Source organism: Hylobates moloch, unplaced genomic scaffold (genome assembly GCF_009828535.3).
Source record: "Hylobates moloch isolate HMO894 unplaced genomic scaffold, HMol_V3 SCAFFOLD_7, whole genome shotgun sequence".
Classification (NCBI taxonomy): Eukaryota; Metazoa; Chordata; class Mammalia; order Primates; family Hylobatidae; genus Hylobates; species Hylobates moloch.
This window is the reverse complement of record NW_026652282.1, coordinates 52,623,565-52,647,524: the sequence shown is the minus strand read 5'-3', so window position 1 is coordinate 52,647,524 and position 23,960 is coordinate 52,623,565. Positions and strand designations below refer to the sequence as shown.

Below are 23,960 nucleotides of genomic sequence, written 5' to 3'. Positions count from 1 at the left end.
TTCAGGAGTAATTTTTTCCCCATTTTCCCACACACGGGCCAGACGAATATCCCCATTCCTTTGCACTCTTCACAACCTTTGACATAATTATCTATAACAAATTGATTTAAAGTGCGGCTGCAGGAAGGGAAACAGGCTTGTCTCGCTTGGCCTTCTGGGAGTTGTAGTCCTACAGGCCCCCGGGCTTCCTGACTGGCCCTGAAGCTGCGGACTACAGCTCCCAGGCCTCTCCAAGCCCCTACTGCACAGGCTCATAGCCCCAAGCCCGGAGGAGGTGGCTACATTGTGTCTATTGTATCCCTCGGCTGGTGTATTTGTACATCTCTCGGGACGTGAAATTGACAGTGAAAAGTATGGCAGATGAGCAAGAAATCATGTGCAAATTGGAAAGCATTAAAGAGATCAGGTAAGTGGCACGTTGTCCCCTTCCCCGCCCCTCTCCAACCAACCCTTCCTTGCGGGAGAGGGCTAATTATCTATTGTTGGGCTGTTTGTCTAGAGGAGCTGGAAAGGGGCCCATTCACCACAGACTTGCCGGAGAGGTGAGGATGGGAGGGGCGCTGAGTTGAGAGAGAGAGACCTCTTGCCAGATGTGGCTGAGAAAGCAAAGATGAAGAAACACGGGGTTGGTACCAAGACAGTTTTATTCTTCTCGAGGTGGAGGTCAGGGCTCTGCATTCATGGACACGTTTTTTAATAGTACTTGTGTGCCCCAAGGTGTCTTTGGCTCCTTGCTCTTTAAGAGTCGAGATTTTTTTCCAGTCTCTTGTTCAACTTCAGAACCTGGAGTTCGGGAAAGGCTTTTGAGAGCTAAGTCTAGCGCATCGGGGCTGGTGGCTGCTGCCAGGGGCTGCCAAGTGGGGGTTGCAGAGGAATCTCAGCGGGCGGAGCTGGGAGAATGGCGCGCTCTCGTTTTCCTTTCACTCGCCACTTTCTTCCTTCCTATCCCGCGCTTGGGAGGGGGATGGGAGCAATGGGGACTGGGGACGCTGTCGCTGCGCTGATGGTGGGATCGCGACAGCTGCTCTGAGGAGCTGGAGGTGACAGGCGGGCTGGCAAAGTGGGAGTTGCCGAAGTGGAGTCCGCTACCCGGTTGCTCCTGGAGCAGCTTTTGGCAAAGCGATGATATTGTCCTTGCTCAGAACACAATAGCGCCAGGCGGGCTGTGTGGGCTGGCACAAGGTCTTTCTTCACCTCCCCTTGTCAGCGTGAGCCCATGCTTTGGCTTTTGCTCTCACTCTGAGAGTGGCCTGGGTCAAGCTCTCTCCCTGGACTGTTTTCTGAGAACCCAAGGTGGAAGATGTTAAGTGTGTTTCTTTAAGAAATAAGACTTTGATCATGAGATTTAACCCTTAGAGTGCTGGATGAGACCGACACATGGTGATTAGTGGTGGTAGGTAAAGCACCTTGGTTTCTTCTTCTTCTTGAGGGGTTGCATCTCTCTTTCTACAGGAGAGGTAAAGGAAGGGAACTATCATTTATTGAACCCCTTCCCGCCCCTGTGTGCCAGGCCCTTTGACCTACTTTTGCTCATTCCGCAACAGTCCTGTGAGCTTCCTACTCCTCCTTTACAGCTGGGGAAATAGAGGCCCAGAGAATTTGAGTGATTTTCCCACAGCCACACAGCTTGAAATTGCCACATTTTGTTGGTCTGCCTGCAAAGGTATTCCTTTTCCCACTATGTCCCAGGCAAAGTCTGGAAAGGAGAAGGGAATATGTTGCATTTTTTTTTTTTTTTTTTTTTTTTTTGCAAAAGCATCAGAAGCTAGCTAGAAAGTGAGACACCTTAGTACAGTAGAATGCCAGCTGTCATAATAACGATGCAGCTAGTCAGAAGCTTAGGCTTACAAATGGAGAGCCTAGACTTCCACTCTCACCAAGCTTCAAAGGAACCACCACCCCATGCCCAGAGAAGGACCAGTTGTGAGCAAGGACTTTAATCCCCAGTGAAAATAGACCTCTCCCAGGGAAGACCATATGGAGAACCATGACTGCTACCCTTACCAATGGTAATTAGGAGTTTCTACCTCAACCAGCTAGGATGGAATCAGCATAGGCCCAGAGAGAAGGCCAAACTTTCACCTCTAAACAGCAGTAACAAACAGCCCCTCCCCAATCTGGATGTCAAGAGACAGTGGAGAAACTGGACTTCTACTGTCCCTCTTCCATCCAAGAGAATGGTGGAGGACTGCTAAAACAAAAGATTTAAATAAGATCCAGAGTATCCGACTTTTAATCAAAAATCACTTTCCATACTAAGATATCCACTTGAATGAGAAGAGAAAATAAACAGATGCCAATACTGAGATGACACCCATGTTAGAATTATCTGATAAGGATCTTAAAGCACCTGTCCTAAAAACATTTCAGTGAGCAGTTACAATACACTTGAAACAAATGATAATGTAGAAAGTCTCAAAAAATAAATAGAAAGTCTCAACAAAGAAATATAAAACATAAAGAAGAACAAAGTGACATTTTTAGAACTGAAAAACACAGTAACATAAAAACCCCAAAAAACTCAATGGATAGGTTCAGCAGTAAGGTGGAGAAGACAGAGGGGAAAAAATAGCTTACAAATATAAAACAATAGAAATCACTGTGGAACTATAACAAAAGCTTTAACATTTATGCCAACAAATTCCCAGGAGAAAGAGGGCAGGATTGGAAAAGTATTGGGAAAAATAATGACTAAAAACTTCCCAAACTGTGCAAAAGACGTAAACATTTAGATTCAAGAAGGGGAGCAAACACCAACATCATCGACACAAAGAAACACACTCCAAGACACATTGTTATCAACCTTCTGAAAATGAAAGAAAAAGGAAACTTCTTCAAAACAGCTGAAGAGAAACAATTCTACAAAGGAAAAAAAATATTAGAATGACAGATTTATCATCAGAAACTGATGATGCCCCAGCATTTTTTAAGTGCTGAAGGAAAAGAAGTGACAACCCATAAATTTATGTCCAATAATAATATCCTTCAGTATTGAATGGGTAATCAAGACATTCTCCAATGAAGAAATACTAAGGAAATTTAGATATACCCTAAAAAAAGATGATAGTAAGCTCTGAAAACAGAAAGAAACAATAAACAGTAAGCAAAAACATGGTTAATACAGTAGACTTTCTCTTTCCTCTTGAAATTTCTTATGTTTGATAATTGAAGCTAAATTTATAATGTTATCTAGTGTGGTCTCAGCATATGTAGAGGAAATATTTAACACATTTATATTGTAAACTGGGGAATGTAAAGAGATGTAAAGGGAAGGACATGCTTCTACACTTCATTCAAGCATGTAAAGTGGTGATGTCAGAAGACTATTAAATAAATTATGTATATATAACATATTACTGAGAGAAAACACTGAAAATGCTGTACAAATAAATATACTCAAAACATTATAAATAAATCAATATGAATTTTTTAAAAATGCTCAAGTCACCCACAGGAAGGCAGGGCAAAGAAAATGGAGAAACTAAAATTACAGAGAATGAACATAAAACAAAAAATAAAAAGGCAGGCTTAACCTTCATGTATCAATAATTATGTGCACAACAAATGGTCTAAATACCTTGCAAACATTAATCAAAATAAAGTAGGAATGGCCATCTTAATATCAAATAAAACAGACTTCAGAGCAAAGAAAATTCCTAGGGACAGAGATGGATATTACATAATGAAAAATAGTCACTCTACCAAGAAGACATAACAATTCCAAATGTGTGTGTTCCAAAAGTGACTTAAATTAAACTGCTTTTGATAATTTTACAGTAATATACAAAGGTTAAGCCACTTGGTTTAAGAATTTAAAATGGAGAAAGTACTATAAACATATACTTGATGTTCACATATGGACAGATAAACATGTATGAGAGGTAGAAAGAAGGAAGGAGCAAAGGGTCAAAGAAACTGAAGAAGGGAACTAACATTTGTTAAGCACCTTTTAATTTAAAAGCTCCTGGCTCATTTACTATTTAGTCTTCCCAAAGGAAATCTGGGATCGGAATTATTACACCCATTTTACGGATAAGGACATTGAGGATCAGATAGATTAGGCAACTTTCCCATGGTTACACAGCTAGGAAAGAAAAAGTAATATATCCTCCTATTCACATGGCATGCGCATTTCAATGTTATTAACTGCCCTTACAAATGCTGATTATCTGATTAACCATTATTCACAATTCTTCAACTGCTCTAATCCTAAATCTCCTGAAGTATAAGCATAGCAGCATATTTCTGTTAAAGAAATAATGTTTGCTGGACAGAAGCAGGAATGATGACGGCAGCATCATCTAATGACCTATTGAAGTCAAGCTAAGAGCCTTACACACATCCAGACACGAGCCCAGAAATATACACATTCATACTCAGCACTCACACCAATGGCAGAATTTGCAGTGGGAAAAACATCAGAAGCGGATTCTCCCACCAAAGACCATTTTCTACTTCTAACTGTGAACACACGCCCACCCCTGTCTTTCCTCTCAATCCCAATCACACTCCCACATTATGTTCCCAACCTCAGCCTCCAAATCCTACACTAATCTATTTTGCCCATGTTTTCCTTGGACTTTTTTTTTTTTTTTTTTTTTGAGACGGAGTCTCGCACTGTCGCCCAGGCTGGAGTGCAGTGGCGCAATCTCGGCTCACTGCAAGCTCCACCTCCCGGGTTCACGCCATTCTCCTGCCTCAGCCTCTCCGAGTAGCTGGGACTGCAGGCACCCGCCACCACGCCCGGCTAATTTTTTGTATTTTTAGTAGAGACGGGGTTTCACCGTGGTCTCGATCTCCTGACCTCGTGATCCGCCCACCTCGGCCTCCCAAAGTGCTGGGATTACAAGCGTGAGCCACCGCGCCCGGCCTTCCTTGGACTTTTAAATGGTGATGAAGGAGCATGTAGATAAGTGGAAGAAGAGAGACAAGAATGGAACAAAAGAAGGGAGATAGAAAACAGGGAAAGAGAGGATAACAGTAATAAAACAGAGACAGTGAGTACAGGCACCATTAAATGGACCAGAGCCCTACACCAGCTCCCCAAGTACATAACAATATTTCCTTAAAATGCACATGCCATCCATTCATGTGTATTGCGTACACTCACACCCTGATGTACACATATCCATACACAAAGAGCTTTCCTCACTTGAAAAAAGAAAAACTATTTTGGAAGGAGATGTTGTGTTAAGCAGATACTCTTAAATGAATGTTTCTCGACTGGGTCCTTCTTTTCTTTTTTTCTTTCTACACACTCTTTTGAGTAAATTCCTGTACTTCATGGCTTCCAATAGTATCCTCCAAATCTCCAACCTCTATACCCCACCCACATTTGTGCTTTAGCCCATACATATGACACCCTACTGGGTTTGTCCGCCTGGAAGTTTCACTGATAAATCTCAGCTTTATATCTACATCTCTTCAAACAGCAATCAAGCTCCTCCCCTTAAACCTTTGGTTTAATACCACCATTCTCTGCACAGTTACCTCAGATGGCAATCTGAAAGTCAATGTTGACTCCCCTTTCTCTTTAATGACTCACCTGCAATCACTTAGCAAATTCTATTTCTATCCTGAATATCTTACTCAATACCTGCCCCACTCTCCACCTCCCAGTTCACTGCTCCATTTCAGGCCTTCATTATGACTGGCGTGGATATTTGTAATGCAGTATCCATTTCCATCTGAAGAATTACTTCCCTGTCTACAGTCTCTCCTCTATCTGCAATGTCATCCACATTGCTATGAGAACTACCTTCCTAAAGCATGGTTGTTATTTTATTTCTCAAACATCTTCACTGACTTTTCATTGTGTATGACAATCTTTTTGAAAAATACAGACTGCGTCCCATTATTAGCTCATAAAAAGAATTTAGTTGGTCACTAGTAGCATTTTTAAAAGACCTTTTTTAAAATAAAAAGGAAAGTATCAACATACATTGCATATGAAGTAGTAGGAATACTTTGGAGAAGGTTTTATTTAGTTTTAAATATGTGTATGTGTGTATTGTGTCATGAGGTGAAATTCATTTCTCACTTAACATCATTTCTTACTGTGTCTCTGTTGAACACACGTTTGCCTATTGGTGTTTCCATGGCATTCATGCTGCCTCCCTGGAAATCTGTCCCATACCCACCATTCTGACCTTATCTGCTACTACTGCTTTTTATTCATCCTATCCTTTAGCCATATAGAAGTTCTTACTGTTTTATATATTTCCATTCCACCAGACCTTTGCCTCTGCAGATTCCTCGTTCTAGAATGCCACTCTCCCATTACAAGCATCTAAATCCTACTCATTTTTCAAGGAAGACCCATATGAAATGCCTCATCTTCTCCAAAACCTTCTCGAGTTCCCCAGTCAAAATGAATTACAATACCCCCACCACAGACTCCACAGGGAGATTTATTATAGCACTCAAGTTATCCCGTCTAATGATGGAATTTTGAATTGATATCCTCCCTCCTTTCTTCCTCCCTCCCTCCCTCCCTCCCTTCCTCCCTCCCTCCCTCCCTTCCTCCCTCCCTTCCTCCCTTCCTCTCTTCCTCCCTTCTTCCTTTCCTTCTGCCATTGGTGTGGCAGCCTTGGTAGGCTCCTCTGTTACCTGGCTTGGGGATTGACTCAGAACCAGTGCTTACTCAAGAGCAAGGCACAGGACAACTGGAACCTCTGGGACTTGTGGATGGGCAAATTAAGCCAAACAGTGCTGGCCACAGGAGAGAGTGAAAAGGTGTTGGCATTTGGTATTGAGATGTAAGAAAGTTTTCAGAATGAACTGTTATAAGAAACCTACTTTGCTGACAGTAGCTTTGTTTCCAGTTGAGCAACTAAATATTACATGGAAGAATGCTTAGTACTTAGGCAATATTCTCACCAGACTGGAGTAAGCAGGAAAAGCTAGCTCCTTTGTGTTCATTCAGTGACATTTACTGAGCATAAATCTGGGCCATAATCAGGGCTGGGCTATCCTTTGGTGGCCATCACTTAGGATAAATTAGACCCATCGGAAGTATCTTCTAATCAAAGTCAATAGCTCTGATCTCTCCCTTGAGTTCCAGACTCACATATCTAACTGCCCATTTAACTTACACCCTTGCATGTATCACTGGCATCTCAAACAGGCCCTCAACTCCAGCCTCACCCCTAAACATTTTTCTTTCCCAGTCTTCCTCATCTCAGTAAATGCCTCACTATGCTGAAATCTGGAAGCCATTCTTTATTCCTCTTTTTATGTGACCCTCTCCATCCACACCATTAGCATAGTGGTTATTATACTTGACCATGCAGGAGGCTCCACCTAAAGGGCTGTTAGATCATTGATTGCTGAGCCGTATTTCCAAGGTCTCTGATTCAGTAGCTATGGAGTGGGGCCTGAGAATTTACATTTCTAACAAGTTCCCAGGCAATGCTGCTGCTGGTGGTGCAGGGACTACATGTGGAGAACAATTGCATTAGTAAGGCCTGGCCAGTTACACCTATACAATATAATCTGGAATTGTCCACTTCTCATCATCCCCTCAACTTATTAACAAATACCAGCACTTTTCCATCAATCTCCGGTAAACAGTATCTTTTCACTTAATTTTCCCATCTTCAAGGCCTACAGGTCCCAGCTGTCCTACCCTACTTTTTGAGTGCACATTGGGGTTGACTCACCTCTGAAGCTGGGTGACAGATGAGCCTGCCAAGTTTGTCCCAGCAATGGATAATCCATGGCCCTAGAACTTCTCCTTCTTTGCACCTGTCCTCTTCCATATTTGCCAGAAAGAAATCATTGAAAAGAAGGTATCCAGCTGAATGTTTTAGTCTTGGCTCAGGAGTCTGTCTGGAGAACCTGTGGCCTAGCAATCTGCTATGATTTGAATGTACCCCAAATTTCATGTGTTGAAACATAATCCTACTATTTTGATGGTATTAAGAGGAGAGACCTTTCGAGAAGTAATTAAGTCATGAAGCCTCTGCCATTATGAATGAATTAGTGCCTTAGAAAATGACTTGGAACGAGTTTAGACCCTTTTTTGTACTTCTGTGATTCCACCATATGAAAACACAACATTCATTCCCTCCTGAAAATGCAGCAAGAAAGTTCCATCTTGAAAGGAGAGAGCAAGCCCCTCACCAGACACCAAATCTGTTGGCACATTGATCTTAAACTTCCTAGCCTTCAGACCTGTGAGAAATAAATTTCTATTCTTTACAAATTACCCAGTCTGTGGTATTGTGTTACAGAAGCACAAACAGACTAGGACAGGAGCTCAGGAATACTGGTCCAAAAGTTACCTAAGACTGTCATCCTGGTGACTGTAGAAACCCTAAAGTACCCTGAAAACCCTGTGGTTTCCCTGTGGTTCACGAGTCATACTAGCTGTGCTTTAGCCTCTTGGAAAAATCTCATTGGGAAATTTTATATATAAAATTGCATCTTTAATGACCTGGATGGCTTCCTCACTTGTAGGGCCAAACATTCCACAGATTTCATCTCATTGAATCATCCAACAATTCCATGCAAGGCTACACTGAGTCTTACTTTCCAGGTAGAATTTCCAAGGTGCCAAGAGATTCCATTGAAGTACACTATTTCACCCTGAAAATTGATGACTGAGCCGGGACAAGAATTCACCCTACTGGCCTGGTTTTTATGGCTTTAAATCCATCATATGATGAAAGTTCCTTGGTGTGATGGAAAGGTGATCAGATTTACAACACTGGATTTTCCACTTCCTGAACTTGTCTTCTTGGGCAAGTCACTTTACTTCTCTCAGCCTCAAATTCTTCATGTGTGAAAATGAAGTGAAACATACCTCCCGGTATGGTTCTTATGAAGATTAAATTTTGATAGCATAAAAAGTGCCTAATACAGTTGCTGGGACATAGTAGGCACCACAAATATAATAGCTATTGTTATTAAATAAAGCTATTATTAAATAAAGCCTTTCTTAACAGACAGTCGCTTTCAGTTCCTGGCACTTAGATAGATTCTTAATAAATATGAACCAAATGAATGAAATCCTTGCCACCCATGGTAATGTCTTTTCTTCTCTGAGGCTACTGATGCTGTAATCACTCCCCTGGATTTATCACCTACCATTCAGTAGTTTTTCATTCCAAATGCAATGATTGAGCCCCGCTTATGGCCAAAGCAGAATGATAGCTGATGTGGAGGTTAAAGAGAGAAATATGGTATAGTGCCACTGTCTAGAAACTATGTGCCTTGTGCTAGTCCCTTTCCCATCCTGGACCTTTATTTATTCACCTCTGAAATAAAGAGGATAGATGTCATGGGTGACTTTGAAATAATGTTCTGACGAGCCCAGGGAATTCTAGGGAGGGTTATAAAGGGCCACTGTGATAGAGTCAGGTGATGGTTGAATTTGAGGACAGATTAATGACTCTGGGGGTACCACTTCCACTTTAACCATAAGGGTTATGATTTGTTCCATTTTCTATATTGGATCTCAATCAGTTATTTTATTTGAAGGAAGGGATCTTATCATTCATCCACAAGAACCAGCGCACTTCTGGATAAATGGTGCTTGCTTAATACAATTTTTAAGTCTGCTTGATTGATGGAAGTTTGTAAAGAGGGAATTTGGTATTGTGAGTACATCTAAGCAGTGACTGGCATGACACTCTGTGTAGATTAGAGAGAGGAAGGGCCTTTTATTTAGATTTAATCTTAGCTTAAACTTCTCAATTGCTGGACAGAGAATGGAAGGCTGGGAATTAGATGTAAATCCTGAAGAGCATAGTAAAGGCAATCTACCTCAAATGCAACAAATTATTTATTTATTTATTATTAAGCCATTAAGCTCCTTCTCATTTCTCCTGGCTGCCTTAATCAGCAAACTTTAAAAAAATCCATTCCCTCTACATAAGCCTTTTGACAAGTCATTTATTTTTCTGGGAAAACATGAGCATGCTTAGAAGTTATGTTTAGTGGGAGTTGTAGGTTTAGATTTAATTCTGGGTGCAGTAAGAAGTCATTACAGGATAATTTGAGTTGTATTTTATATACCATAGGAAACATCCATTTCAAGTGTACAATTCAGCATGTTTTAATAAATTTAAAGAGTTGTACAATCATCACCATAATATTTTAGAAAATTTCCATCATTCCAAAATTAGCTCTTTGTTCAGTTTCAGTTGATCTTTGTTCTTATCCACAGCCCCAGGAAACCTGGAATATATTTTCTGTCCAAATAGAGTGGCTTTTTCTTGATGCTGCATATAAATAGTTATACAAATGTGGCTTTTTGGGTCTGCCTTCAGTCACTTAGCTTATTGTTTTTGAGATTCATTCACATTGTAACATGTAACAGTATTTCATTCCTTTTTGTTGACAAATAATATCCCATTTCATGGATATCCCACATTTTGGGTGTTCACTCACAAGTTGAGGAGCATTTCAGTTATTTCCACCTTTTTGGCTCTTATGAATAATGCTGCTCTGCACATTTGTGTACAAGTCTTTGTGTGGAAAAATGTTTTCATTTCTACTGCTTAGATTCTCAAGAGTGAAATTTCTGTTTCATATTGTAAATATATGTATAACTTTTTAAGATACAAGTGTTTTTGAAAGTGGATGTCCTAGTTTCCATCCCAAGAGGGAGTGTATGAGGGTCCCAGTTTCTCTACATCTTCAACAATACTTGTTAGTGTCTGCCTCAAAAAGACATTATAGCCATCCTAGTGGTGTGATGTGATAACTCACTATAGTTTTAACTTGCATTTTCCTAATGACCAATCTTGCTGAGTATCTCTTCATGAGTTTATTTGCCACCCATATATCCTCTTTTGTGAAGTGTTTATTCAAACCTTTGGTTCATTTTTTAACCGGGCTGTTTGTTTACTGATTGTGAGTTTTGAGTGTTATTTACATTTTCTGGAAACACATTTTTACCAGACACTTGATTTGCAAGCATGTTCTCCCAGTCTGGGACTTATCTTTTCATTGTCTTAACAGTGTCTTTTGAATTACAGACTTTTTTTTTTTTTTTTTTTTTTTTGGCTGGTTTGTTTGTTTGAAACAGGATATCACTCCACCACCCAGGCTGGAGTTCAGCAGCGCCATCACGGCTCACTGAAACCTTGACTTCCTGGGCTCCAGAAGTTCTCCCACTTCAGCTTCCCCAATAACTGGACTACAGGCTTGTGCCACCATGCCTCGCTAATTTTTCTTAAATATTTTGTAGAGACAGGGTCTCACTATGTTACCCAGGCTGGTCTTGAACTCCTGGGCTCAAGCAATCCTCCCGCCATGGCTTCCCAAAGCGTTGTGATTATAGGTGTGAGACACCGCACTGAGCCAGAAATTTTTAATGTTGATGAAGAAATCCAATTTATCAGTATTTTTTATGGATTGTGAATTATTGTGCCATTTAGGAGAAATCTTTGCCTAAGTCATATTCACAAAGATTTTCTCCTATATTTTCTTCCAGAAATTTTATTTTTAGGTTTCATGTTTAGGTCTATGATCCATTTTCACTTAATATTTTGTATGTTGCAAGGTATGGGTTAAGGATTTTCTTTTGCATTTGGATGTTCAGTTGTTTCACTATCATTTGTTTGAAAGACTCGTCCTTACATCTGTGAGTTTATTTCTGACCTATCTGCTTCATTGCTTTATTTGTGTGTCTTTATGCCAATAGTTTGCTGATTTGATTACTATATCTTTTTAATAATTATGGAAACCAGGTCGTGTAAGTTTTCCAACTTCATTATTCTTCCTCAGAAATAATTTTGGCTATTCTAGGCACTTTGAATTTCTATGAGTTTTAGATTCCCCTTGTCAGTTTCTACCAAAAACCATACTGGGATTTTAACAGGATTTTGTTGGATCTATAGATTAGTTTGTTAGATTTCACCAGTGCGAAATGAAATAATGTCCTATTTCTGTTCTAGGATCTAACCCAAGATACCACATTGCATTTTTATGATTCCATTTAACTTACTTTATGACTTATTAGCTATAATGCTGTTTTATTATTTCAGTGGCTGCTTTAGAGTTTATAATATACATCCTTAACTTATCACAACCTACCTTCAGTTGAGAGCATAATACTGTACATATAATGTAAGAAACATACAACACTATATTTCTCCCTTTCTGGCCTCTGTGCTATTGCATTTTGGTACTTTTTGGTTTAAACTGTTGATTATATTTTTAAGTAACCTAATTAAGGAAGAAAATAATCATGATATTTTTCTATGTAGTTACCATTTTCAGTGCTCTGTATTCCTTTGTTTTGATACATTTCCCCCTGCTATCATTTTCCTTTTGCTTGAAGGACTCCCTTTAACATTTATGGTAGTGCAGGTTTGCTGATGATATAGCATTTTACCTTTCCTTGTGTGAAAAGTTCTCATTTTACCTTTGTCTTCAAAGTTGTTTTCCCTGGTTAAATAATTCTATATTGGCGTGGATTTCGTCAGTACTTTAAAAGTGATAAACCACTGCCATCTTGCTTCCAACATTCTTTGATACTCTTTGTGTAACATATCCTTTGTTTCTGACTCCTTTACTGGTTTTGAGCAATTTGATTATGATATAGCTTGGTGTGATGTTCTTTATGGATTTTATGCTTGGAGTTTGATGAATCTATTGGATCAGTGGGCATATAGCTTTAATCAAATTTGAAGATTTTTGGCCATTTATTCTTCAAATATTTTTATCTTCCTCTTTCTTCTTGGTCTTCAGTTACCTGTATTTTTAATTTAATTTAATTTGATTTAATTTAATTTAATTTAGTTTTACTGTGGTAAGGTCACAGAACTTGAGACCTACCCTCAACTAATTTTTATATTTACAATACAGTATTGTTAACTAGAAGCATAATGTTGTACTGCAAATATCTTGCAGTTATCATCTTGCACAACTGAAACTTTATACATATTGAATAGCAGCTCTACGTTTCCCCCCCCCCTTCAGTTCCTGGCAACTGCCATTCTACTCTCTGCTTCTAAGAATTTGACTATTTTAAATACCTCATATAAGTGGAATCATGCAGTATTTCTCCTTCTGTGATTGGCTTATTTCACTTAGGATTATGTCCATGTTATCTCATATTGTAGGACTTCCTTCTTTTTTAATGCTTAATAATATTCCATTGCATAAATATACTACATTGTTCATTCATTCATTTAGGTTGTTTTCATATCTTGGCTATTGTAAATAATGCCGTGATAAACACGGGAGTGCAGATATCTCTTTGAGATCCTGATTTCAATTCTTTTGGACAAATACCTAGAAGTAGGAGTGCTGGATCATATAGTAGTTGTATTTTATTTTTTTGAGTAACATTCATACTATTTTCCATAGTGGCTGTACTATTTTGCATCCCACCAACAATGAACACAGGCTTCAATTTCTTGTCATTTTTGGCAACATACTTTTTAAAAAAATAATACCTATACTAGCCAGTGCAAGGTGATATTTCATTGTAGTTTTGATTTATACTTCCCTGATGATAAGCAACATTGAACATCTCTTTTTATACCTGTTGGCCATTTTTATGTTCTTTGGAATAATGTTTATGGAACTCCTTTGCCCAGTGTTCAATCAGGTTGATAGTTTTTGTGCTATTGGTTTGTAGGATTTTCTTATATTTTATACAAATTAATCCATTATCAGATATATGATTTGCAAATATTTCATCCTTTATGCAGGTTGCCATTTTACTCTGTTTATTGTTTCCTTTGCTGTGCAGAAACATTTTAATTTGATGTGATCCTGCTTGGTCATTTTTGCTTTTGTTGCCTGTGCTTTTGGTGTCATATCCATTAAATCATTGCCACAAGCAAAGTCTTGAAGCTTTTCTCTTATGGCTTCTTTTAGGAGTTTTGTAGTTTCAGAAGTCATGTTCAGTGTTTAATACATTTGTAGTTAATTTCTGTGTATGGTACAAGATAAGGGTCCAATTTTATACGTTTGCATGTGGACATAGTTTTTCCCATAGCATTTATTGAAAGGACTATCATTTCTTGCATTGTGTATTCTTGTAAACTTTGTCAAAGATCAAGTGACTGTATGTGGGTGGATTCATTTCTGGGCTCTCTATTTTTTCCCATGGACTCTATGTCTGTTTTTATGGCGGTATACTGTTTTAATTACTGCAGCTTTGTAATATATTATAAAATCACGGAATATGATTGTTCTGGCTACTTGGAGTTTACATGAATGTAAAAAAAAAATGCCATTGGGATTTTTATAAGGATTGTATTGAATCTGTAGATTGCCTTGAGTAGTATGATTAAGTCTTCCAATCCATGAACATGGATGTCTTCCCATATGTTTGTGTCTACCTTAATTTATTTCATCAATACATTATAGTTTCATTTATTGCTAAGTATTTTGTTCTTTTTGGTGCTATCGTAAGTGGGATTGTGTCTGAATTTCCTTTTCAGATAGTTTGTTGATAGTGTACAGAAACACAACTGACTTTGTATGTTGATTTTGCATCTTGTAACTTTACTGAATTCATTTATTAATTCTAACAATCATTTTGGAATTTTTGGGGTTTTGTACAAATAAGATTATGTCAACTGAAAACAGCAATAATCTTACCATTTCCTTCTCAATTTTGGTGACTTTTATTTCATTTTCTTTTTTTTTTGTTTGTTTTTTTTGTTTTTTTTGTTGTTTTTTTTGAGACGGAGTCTCGCTCTGTCACCCAGGCTGGAGTGCAATGGCGCCATCTCAGCTCACTGCAAGCTCCGCCTCCCGGGTTCACGCCATTCTCCTGCCTCAGCCTCTCCGAGTAGCTGGGACTACAGGCGCCCGCCACGCCCGGCTAATTTTTTGTATTTTTAGTAGAGACAGGGTTTCACCGTGGTCTCGATCTCCTGACCTCATGATCCGCCCGCCTCGGCCTCCCAAAGTGCTGGGATTACAAGCGTGAGCCACCGCGCCTGGCCTTTATTTCATTTTCTTGTCTATTTGCTCTGGTTAGGTCTCTAGGATCTATGTTGAATAGAAATGGCAAGAGTGGACATCCTTGTCTTTTTGCTGATCTTTCAGTGTTTTACCATTAAGTATGACTTAGCTGTGGGCTTTTCATATATGGCTTTTATTGTGTTGAGGTAATTTCCTTCTATTTTTAGTTGTTGAGAGTTTCTATTAGGAAAGAGTGTTGAATTTTGTCAAAGACCTTTTCTGCATTTATTGAGATGATCATGTGACTGTTATCTTTCATTCTGTTGATGTGATATAGTACATTAATTGATTTTTGCATGCTGATCTATCCTCACATCACAGGGATAAATTCCACTGGCCGTGTTGTATGATACTTTTAATGTGCTGTTAAATCAGTTTGCTAGTCTTTTGTTGAGGATTTTTACATGTATATTCATCAGAGATAGTGTGCTTTAGTTTTCTTTTCTTGTGGAATCTTCATCTAGCTTTATTATTAGGGTAGTGCTAGGCTCATAAAATGAGTTTGGAAGTGTCGCCTCTTCACTTTTTTGGAAAAGCTTGAAAAGGATTGGCATTAACTCTTCTTTAAGTGTCTGTCAGAAGTCACCAGTGAAGCCAGCTGGTCCTGGCCTTTTCTTTGTTGAGAAGTTTTTAATTACTGTTTCAATCTCCTTACTAACTACATGTCTATTCAGATTTTCTATTTATACAGGACTCAGTCTTGCCAGATTGTATGCTTATAGGAATTTATCCATTTTTTATATTATTCAATTTGTTGATATGTGATTCTTCATAGTAGTCTCTTATGATCCTTTCTACTTCTTTGACATCAGTTGTAGTGTGTCATCTTTCATCTCTGATTTCAATTAGTTGATTCTTTTCTATTTTCTCTTAGTCTAGCTAAATATTTGTCAATTTTGTTTATTTTTTCAAAAAAAAACCCCTCTTAGTTGAATTCTAAAAAATTTGATTCTTTATTTGGCTTATTTCTGCTCTCTCTTCATTATTTCCTCAAAACTGACCAATAAATCACATGGTTAAGAGAATTATTAGCTAATGACATTAAAAGCTATTATAAATCCATTTCATATGTTCAAAAAGCTTGAGGAAAAACTGACCAAGTAGAGGCATGGCAGAGATAAAAAAGATTCAAATAAAAAGTCTATAGATGAAAACTATTATGTCTAAGATCAAAAAATTTCTTAGTTTAGAAAAGTGGGAGAAAAGATTAGTGAACTTCCAGAAATAGTAATAGAAATCATCCCAAACAAAATACATAGGGTTAAAGATTTTTAAAAATAAACAGTATCAGCAAATTGTGGGACAACTTCATTTGGCTAAAAAAACAGGTAACTGTCATTAAAAAACAAAGAAGAACATTATATAATGATAAAACAGTCAATTCACCAGAAATACGTAACAATTATAAATATATATATACACCCAATATCAGAACACTGAAATGTATAAGGAAACATTGACAAACTGATGGTAAAAATAGACAGACTAGTTCAACCATTATGGAAGTCAGTGTGGCGATTCCTCAGGGATCTAGAACTAGAAATACCATTTGACCCAGCCATCCCATTACTGGGTATATACCCAAAGGAGTATAAATCATGCTGCTATAAAGACACATGCACACATATGTTTATTGCGGCACTATTCACAATAGCAAAGACTTGGAACCAACCCAAATGTCCAACAACAATAGACTGGATTAAGAAAATGTGGCACATATACACCATGGAATACTATGCAGCCATAAAAAATGATGAGTTCGTGTCCTTTGTAGGGACATGGATGAAACTGGAAAACATCATTCTCAGTAAACTATCGCAAGGACAAAAAACCAAACACCGCATGTTCTCACTCATAGGTGGGAATTGAACAATGAGAACTCATGGACACAGGAAGGGGAACATCACATTCCAGGTACAGTTGTGGGGTGGGGGGTGGGGGGGTGGGGACAGCATTAGGAGATATACCTAATGCTAAATGACGAGCTAATGGGTGCAGGAAATCAACATGGCACATGGATACATATGTAACAAACCTGCACATTGTGCACATGTACCCTAAAACCTAAAGTATAAAAAAAAAAAAAATAGACAGACAATAATAGTAAGAGACTTCAATACCCCACTGTTAATAATGGATGGAACAGTCAGACAGAAAATCAATAAAAAACAGCAGGCTTAAGAAACACTACAGTCCAAATGGACCTTACAGACGTATAAAACATTAAACCCAAGAGCAACAGAATGGATGCTCTTCCTGACTGTACACAGAACATTCTCCAGGATAGAACACATTAGGACAATGAGCACATCTTAACAAATGTAAGAAGATCAAAATGCTACCAAGTATCTTTTCTGACCACAGTGAAATTCAACAGTAGAAGGAAAACTGGAAAATTCACAAATACCCATCTTATGGGTTATATTTTTCCTGCTTATTTGTACATCTGGTAATAGTAAAGTGTGAATGGATGCCAGAAATAGTGAATTTTATCTTGTTGGTTGCTGCATGTATTTGTATTCCTATACTTAGTATCAGTTTTATCCCTGTAAGTCTTGCTGTTAAGCATAGTTAAGGAGAACCAAAGTAGTGCTTTGTCTAGAAGTCATTTCCCCAGTACTAATGCAAAACCCTTCTTTGTACTTTAATGCTTTATGAATTGTGAAGTTCTTCTACCTTGGCTATTGGAAATAGTCACTCTTCCTAGGTCCATGTGGGCTCTGATCACTGTCCCCTTTGGGTGGTTATTTTCCTGGCCTTATGTAGTTTTCTTATACACATGTGCTAATCAATATTTAACTGAATAATTGGTGGGGGTGGATCCTCTGAAAATTGAAAATTGAGAGAGTCATCTTTTTTTCATTAAAAAATAAAATAAAAACAGTGCTATTGCAATAGAGTTCTCTTTCTACATAGGTCTACACTCTCCAAAACTCTTTTCTGAAAATTTTTGATACCTTGGGTTCACCAGAGTCATGGCTCCATTTTTTTTCCATTGAAGGAGACTAGCAGGCTCTGACTGAGTTTCCCTTCCCTGCAGCCTAGAATATTTATCTAGGCATGAAGATATAGCCATCTTAGGGCTCATCTAAGCCTTTCCATCTTTTAGAGATCACTGACCTTACTTGCCTGAAGTCCAATGACTTAAGTGCTATTTTTTCATATATTTTGTCGTTTTTTTTCTGTTTTTGGTTATGCCTGGGAGGGTAAATCTGGTCCCTGTTACTCTATCTTGACTAGAAGTGAAAGTCAAGGTTATTTCTCAAATATGGTTTCAAAAGATCAGATTTCATCATTTAAGACACATATTTTACATTCAAAAATGTAAAGTCAGGGTGTGTCTTAAAATCCAGTGGTGTTTTAGTCATGCTTAAACATGTCACTGCTGTTGGCCAGGATGCAGTTGTGGTGGTGGTGTCAATATCTGAGCACATGTGAACTTTGCCATGACTATTCATATTGTCTTCTCTTAAACTGAATTATGTCCATGGTTGCCAACATGTACTGTCCATGGTTGCCACCATGTATTTAGGTTAATTATCATTTAAAATGTCCTCAAAAAGATTTCACCATGATTCTCCATCAAAATAGAAAGCTATTTTGTATGAAGAATAACTCAGACCAGAAAAGTCTGATAAAAATAATCTCTTAAATAAGTCTACATTTGGTCTTTCAATTTGTATAAAATGTAAATTTTGAATTATAAGAAAACAATTTGTTATAATGTAATTGGTAGCATTTTTTCTTAGTAGTGTACAAAATAATGTGTACCTTACATTCAAAGGCATCCTAGATCCAATTAAATAAAATAATTGATTAGCCAGGATGTTAATAATGCTAATCTAAGAAAGTCCTAAAATAACAGTGTTTAAAACAAGACAGTTTTAATTCTCCCTCACATTATTGATCTGGGAACAAGATATTTGTGGTTTGTGGTGGTGCTTGATATTGGGGACCTAGGCTATTTTTATATTGTTGCTTCACTGTATACAGGGTGTCGCCCTCATCTATATGATTCAAGATTGCCCACTGTTGTGTACACATTTTATCCAATAGGAAAATAGCAATGGGAATGATTCTTCCATTTATAGTCACAATCCAGAAGTTGTAGACATCATTTCTGCTTCCATAAAATTGGCCAGAAAGTTGTCATATGGTCACAAATAGCTGCAAAAGGGATGGGGTAATATAGTCCTTATTTCAGACATCTTCATGCTCAGCTGAAAATCAGAGGGTCTATTACTATAGAAAGAGGGGAGAATGAATTTGGGGAGACAGGAAGTATTGTGTTGTTTAAGAGAGAAATGAAGTCAGCTCAGGGTGTATTCTGCTACAGGTCTCCAATTGGGTGCCACCCCCAGTACCTTCTTAATTCTCCAGCTTTCTGAATGCAAACACAGATACAAGAGCCCTTATGTACTGCTGGTAAGAGTGTGAACTGTTATAGCCATCCTGCTGAGCAAATTGGCACTGCTTAGTCAAAATAAGAATGCACATTACCTGGGCCCCTGAAATCCAACTCCTGGGATAAATCACCCCCCCCCCCCACCACCAGAAAATATTACTGAAACAGGTACAAGGCTATTTACTTAAATGTTATTTTGGAGGTGGGGAGATAGAGGCAAAGTGGGAGTCTGTCCCTGGAAGAGTCAACAGATAAAATGTGGTTGATAGCCATATATAGAAGCAAGGAATTCTGGATATTAACTTGAGATTGCTGTGTGAAAACCATATTTTGGAAATTGGCCAATATAACAATTTTTATATACACATATATGTACATATATACACACACACATAAATACACACACACATACATACAGGCATGTGCCATATAATGATGTTTCAGTGAACAATACACCACATATACCATAGTGTGGTCCCTGAAGATTACAATGGAGCTGAAAAACTCCTATCACCTAGTGACGTACCCACTGTAACATCATAGTGCAATGTATTACTCACGTTTGTGATGATACTGCACTGCCAGTCATATAAAAGTCTAGCATATAAAATTATCTACAGTACATGATACTTGAAAATGATAACAAATGACTATGTTACTGGTTTACACATTTACTATACTATACTTTTTATCATTATTTCAGAGTGTACTCCTCTTACTTATTAAAAAAAAAAAAACTGTAAAACAGGTTCAGGCAGGACTTTCAGGAGGTATTCCAGAAGAAGGCATTGTTTTCATAGTGGATGACAGCTCCATGCCTGTTACTGCCCTTGAAGACTTTCCAGTGGGACAAGATGTAGAGTTGGGAGACAGTGATATTGACAATCCTAACCCTGTGTAGGCCTAAGCTAATATGTGTGTTTTTGCTTTTATTTTTATTTTTATTTATTTTTGAAACCTGGTCTCACTCTCTCACCCGGGCTGGAGTGCAGGGGCACGATCATGGCTCATTGAAGCCTTGACATCCCAGGCTCAAACAACCCTTCCACCTCAGCTTCCCAAGTAGCTAGGACCACAGGCATACACCACCACACCTGGCTAATTTATATATTTTTTTAAATAGAGACGGGGTCTTCCTATGTTGCCTAGGCTGGTCTCAAACTCCTGGCCTCAAGCGATCTTCCTGCCTTGGCCTCCCAAAATGCTGGGGCTACAGACTTTCACCACTGTGCCCAGCCTGTATCTTTATGTTTAACCAAAAAGTCCAAAAAGTAAAAATAAATAAATAAATACAAACATAGAAAAAATACTTATGAAATAAGGATATAAAGAAATAAAATATTTTTGTACAGCTGTACAGTATGTTTTTGTGTCAAGTTAAGTATTATTGCAAAAGAGTTGTTAAAAGAAAAAATTCAGCCAAATTAAATTTAAAGGAGGTTCATTGAGCAATGAATGATTCATGAATTGGGCAGCCCTTAGAATTACAGCAGATGCAGACAGACTCCAGCACAGCCATGTGGTGGAAGAAGATTTATAAACAAAAGGGAAGTGACATACAGAAATCGGAAGTGAGGTACAGAAACAACTGGATTGGTTACAGCTCAGTGTTTGCACTATTTGAACACAGTTTGAACCCTCAGTAGTGTATGAGTGGTTGAACTATGGCTGCTAGGACTGGCCAAGACCCAGCTATTGTTACAGGCAGATACTCCTAAGTTACGTTTTCAATCTTGTCTACCTATTAAGTTAGGTTATGCTTTGTCCTCAAGGACTCAAATGTAGAAGTAGAGTCCTTCTCAGGCTATATTTAGTTTGCTTTAACAATTCCTCCCTTTTGGTTACTTTCTCAGTTTTGAGATGTTGACCAAAACTTTAGTCATTGCTGTCGTATCACCATTGTAAATGTACTTATTTGGTCTTGAAACCCACTGAAAAACAGAACAGTGGGTTTTACAAGGTGGGAACAAGGACAGAGTAGAGGGTACCTCCTTATGCTGGAACATCCTGTTTGCAGGAGAAAAACAAAATCTGGTCTGTTCTAGGATCTATGTGTTTCCTTAAAGTCTTAGTTTGATTATGTCACATTTAGCATGAGCTAAACAAACCATGTTTGTTTGGTTTGGTCTGTTAGCACCTAATGCAAGAGCTCAGTCCAAAACAATGGCCTCCCATAATTTTGTTTAAAAATTCTCCTTTTTGGGTCAGGTTCTCACTTAGGTGAGAGTGTGACCAAAACTTAGGGCCTTAGTGCCACTCTCAGCATGTAATTCATAAGTTACCATGTCTTCATGGTTGCATTTTTTTTTTCAGCTCTTGTCATCCCAGTTGAAGAGAGACCATTTGATATTCTATAGATGGCTGCATGCAAACATTTAAAACTTTTGAGAGAATGCAGCGCACAAGGGAGACTACTATTATGACTATTGGGAGGATAACACCAACAGTTTGTAGTATGCTCCTTACCCAGGGTTCCCATAAGTCAAACCACCTAAAATTAAATAGATTAAAGAATGGGATAAAGAGTCTACTCACTTAACTAAGCAGGCTTTCCATTAATCCCCTACAAGCGAATTTTTATAGTCTACATTTGACGTATTTCTCCATAGGCAACAAGTGCCAGCAGCTGCACAGATATTTTTCCATTGAGCCAATGCTATTATTTAATAAAACTTTCACAAGAGAATTTAAAGTCTGTTGTGTAGCCATAGCCTTTACAGTAAAATCTGCTATAGAGCCTATCATGAGGGATACATTTTTAATCATTGCTTCTTTTACTCCAAAACAAGGAAAAAAGATCTAACAAATGATGTCCTCTAGAAGAGTAAAGGCCTCCTCATAATGTTCGCTTTAACCCATGATGTGGGTTAAGAGGAGTGAACTAATGTTCTCTTTCTGACTGATTATGAGGCAACATGTGTATCGTTAAAGCTTCTTATCTACTTTGAGCCTTCATCTTTTATCTGTGAAAGTATAAGGTTATCCATGTATAAGGCTGGCTGCAAAATCGTTCACAAATAAGAGTATATCCCATAAGTACAAACAACAGACCCTCTTTTCACTTCTATTGTTCATAGAGGCATAAGCAAGGAAAAAAATAGTTAGACAAGAATCTCATGATGCTAGAGAAGTCTTGATCTTTGATCTTGGAAAAGCTATTCACATCAGGGATGCCATCTTCTTCTGGGGAGAAACTTCCCAGATTAGCTTTACATTAAGGGCTTCACTGGGTGTACAGTTCCAAGAATGTGGAGGGACCCTTCTCAGTTGTGAGATTATGAACTTAAAATTCAAGGTCCTGAAGTTTTGCTGTAGTGTGGATGGCAAATGCAGCCTTTCTCTGATGTTCTCAGAAGATCCAATTTTTGGGTTCTAGATTGTGAAGGGGTTGATTGTCCTCAGTCAGTGATCCATAAAAACTTTCTTTACCTAGTGAAAATGCCCTGTAGCATAATAATCTACTGTTATAACAGCAACCCTCTTACATGGGAAAACTTTTATACAACCAGAAAACATGCATTGAAAATGACAATTGAATGAAATTCCTATATAAAATGTTTAAATGGCCCATCAGCTAACCAAATGCACCTGAAGCTTTGATTGTTTTCCCGGGAATATGGGTGTGACAAACCAAATATTGATCATAAACTATTTTAGGAATTTAGAAGACACCACATTAATATATAATTAATTTGGATCATTTTGTCTTTTCCGTGATGAGTCATAGAATACAGAACCTTTAATAAGAAAAGCTTTAAGGACTCAGGGAGGACAGAGTGGCTGTCCTGCTTCTCCATGAGTCCATGCTTAATTAACATTAGACTTATGTCCTCTTGAATACCAGTTATTTCTCCAAATTAGGTACATAGCAATGACAACTGGTGGGTTATCATAGGTAAATTGACTTAGACCATGGAGTTTATTCAAATTGTATACCTAAACAATTTCAGTATTGGCTGATTCAGCATTCAAATCTCACAGAGTATTTTCTTGTTATTCAGTTACTTTTTGTTCTACTTGGGTTAGTAGTTTTATAAAACAGTCCATCTTTTCATTAAAGTTTCAGGAATTCTTATCCAGTTCAAATGATATGATTTTATAGAAACCTGTATTCAAGAGTAATTTTCAGGGACCTTTCAATCCTTTCATGAACCTCCTAAAAGACACCATATTCTAGGATTTTGCATACTTGTGAAGTTTTTCAGAAACAGCATCAGCGTTAAGCAAATAACTGTGGCAATGACTTCAAAGGGTTATAGTTAAAAACACAATTGAAAGGAAAATTTGATTCTTTCTGTTGTCTACAATAATTTAATAACCATAATAATGATTAATAGCAAACACTTAAACACATTAGAAATTTTGAAATCCCATACAATTTTGCAACATATATATATATATATATATATTTTAATTTTATTATACTTTAAGTTTTAGGGTCCATGTGCACAATGTGCAGGTTTGTTACATATGTATACATGTGCCATGTTGGTGTGCTGCACCGATTAACTCGTCATTTAGCATTAGGTAGATCTCCTAATGCTATCCCTCCCCCCTCCCCCCAACCCCATAACAGGCCCCAGTATGTGATGTTCCCCTTCCTGTGTCCATGTGTTCT

At 38.0% G+C, this 23,960-nt stretch overlaps 1 protein-coding gene across 5 annotated transcripts in view; it reads left to right on the top strand.

The window, feature by feature from the left end:
• ZC4H2 (zinc finger C4H2-type containing) overlaps positions 1–23,960 on the top strand; it is a 124,610-nt gene that overhangs the window by 60,875 nt on the left and 39,775 nt on the right. For 2 of the 5 annotated variants that reach the window (XM_032757071.2, XM_032757073.2), the window contains exon 1: positions 267–406. The exons of 2 other annotated variants lie outside the window; for them this stretch is intronic. In XM_032757071.2, coding sequence (XP_032612962.1) covers positions 354–406 — 53 coding nt within the window. In that variant the 5' untranslated portion in view covers positions 267–353. Of the gene's footprint in view, positions 1–266; positions 407–23,960 lie in introns of those variants that run through there. One more of the 5 variants, XM_058441687.1, reaches the window with a different exon arrangement.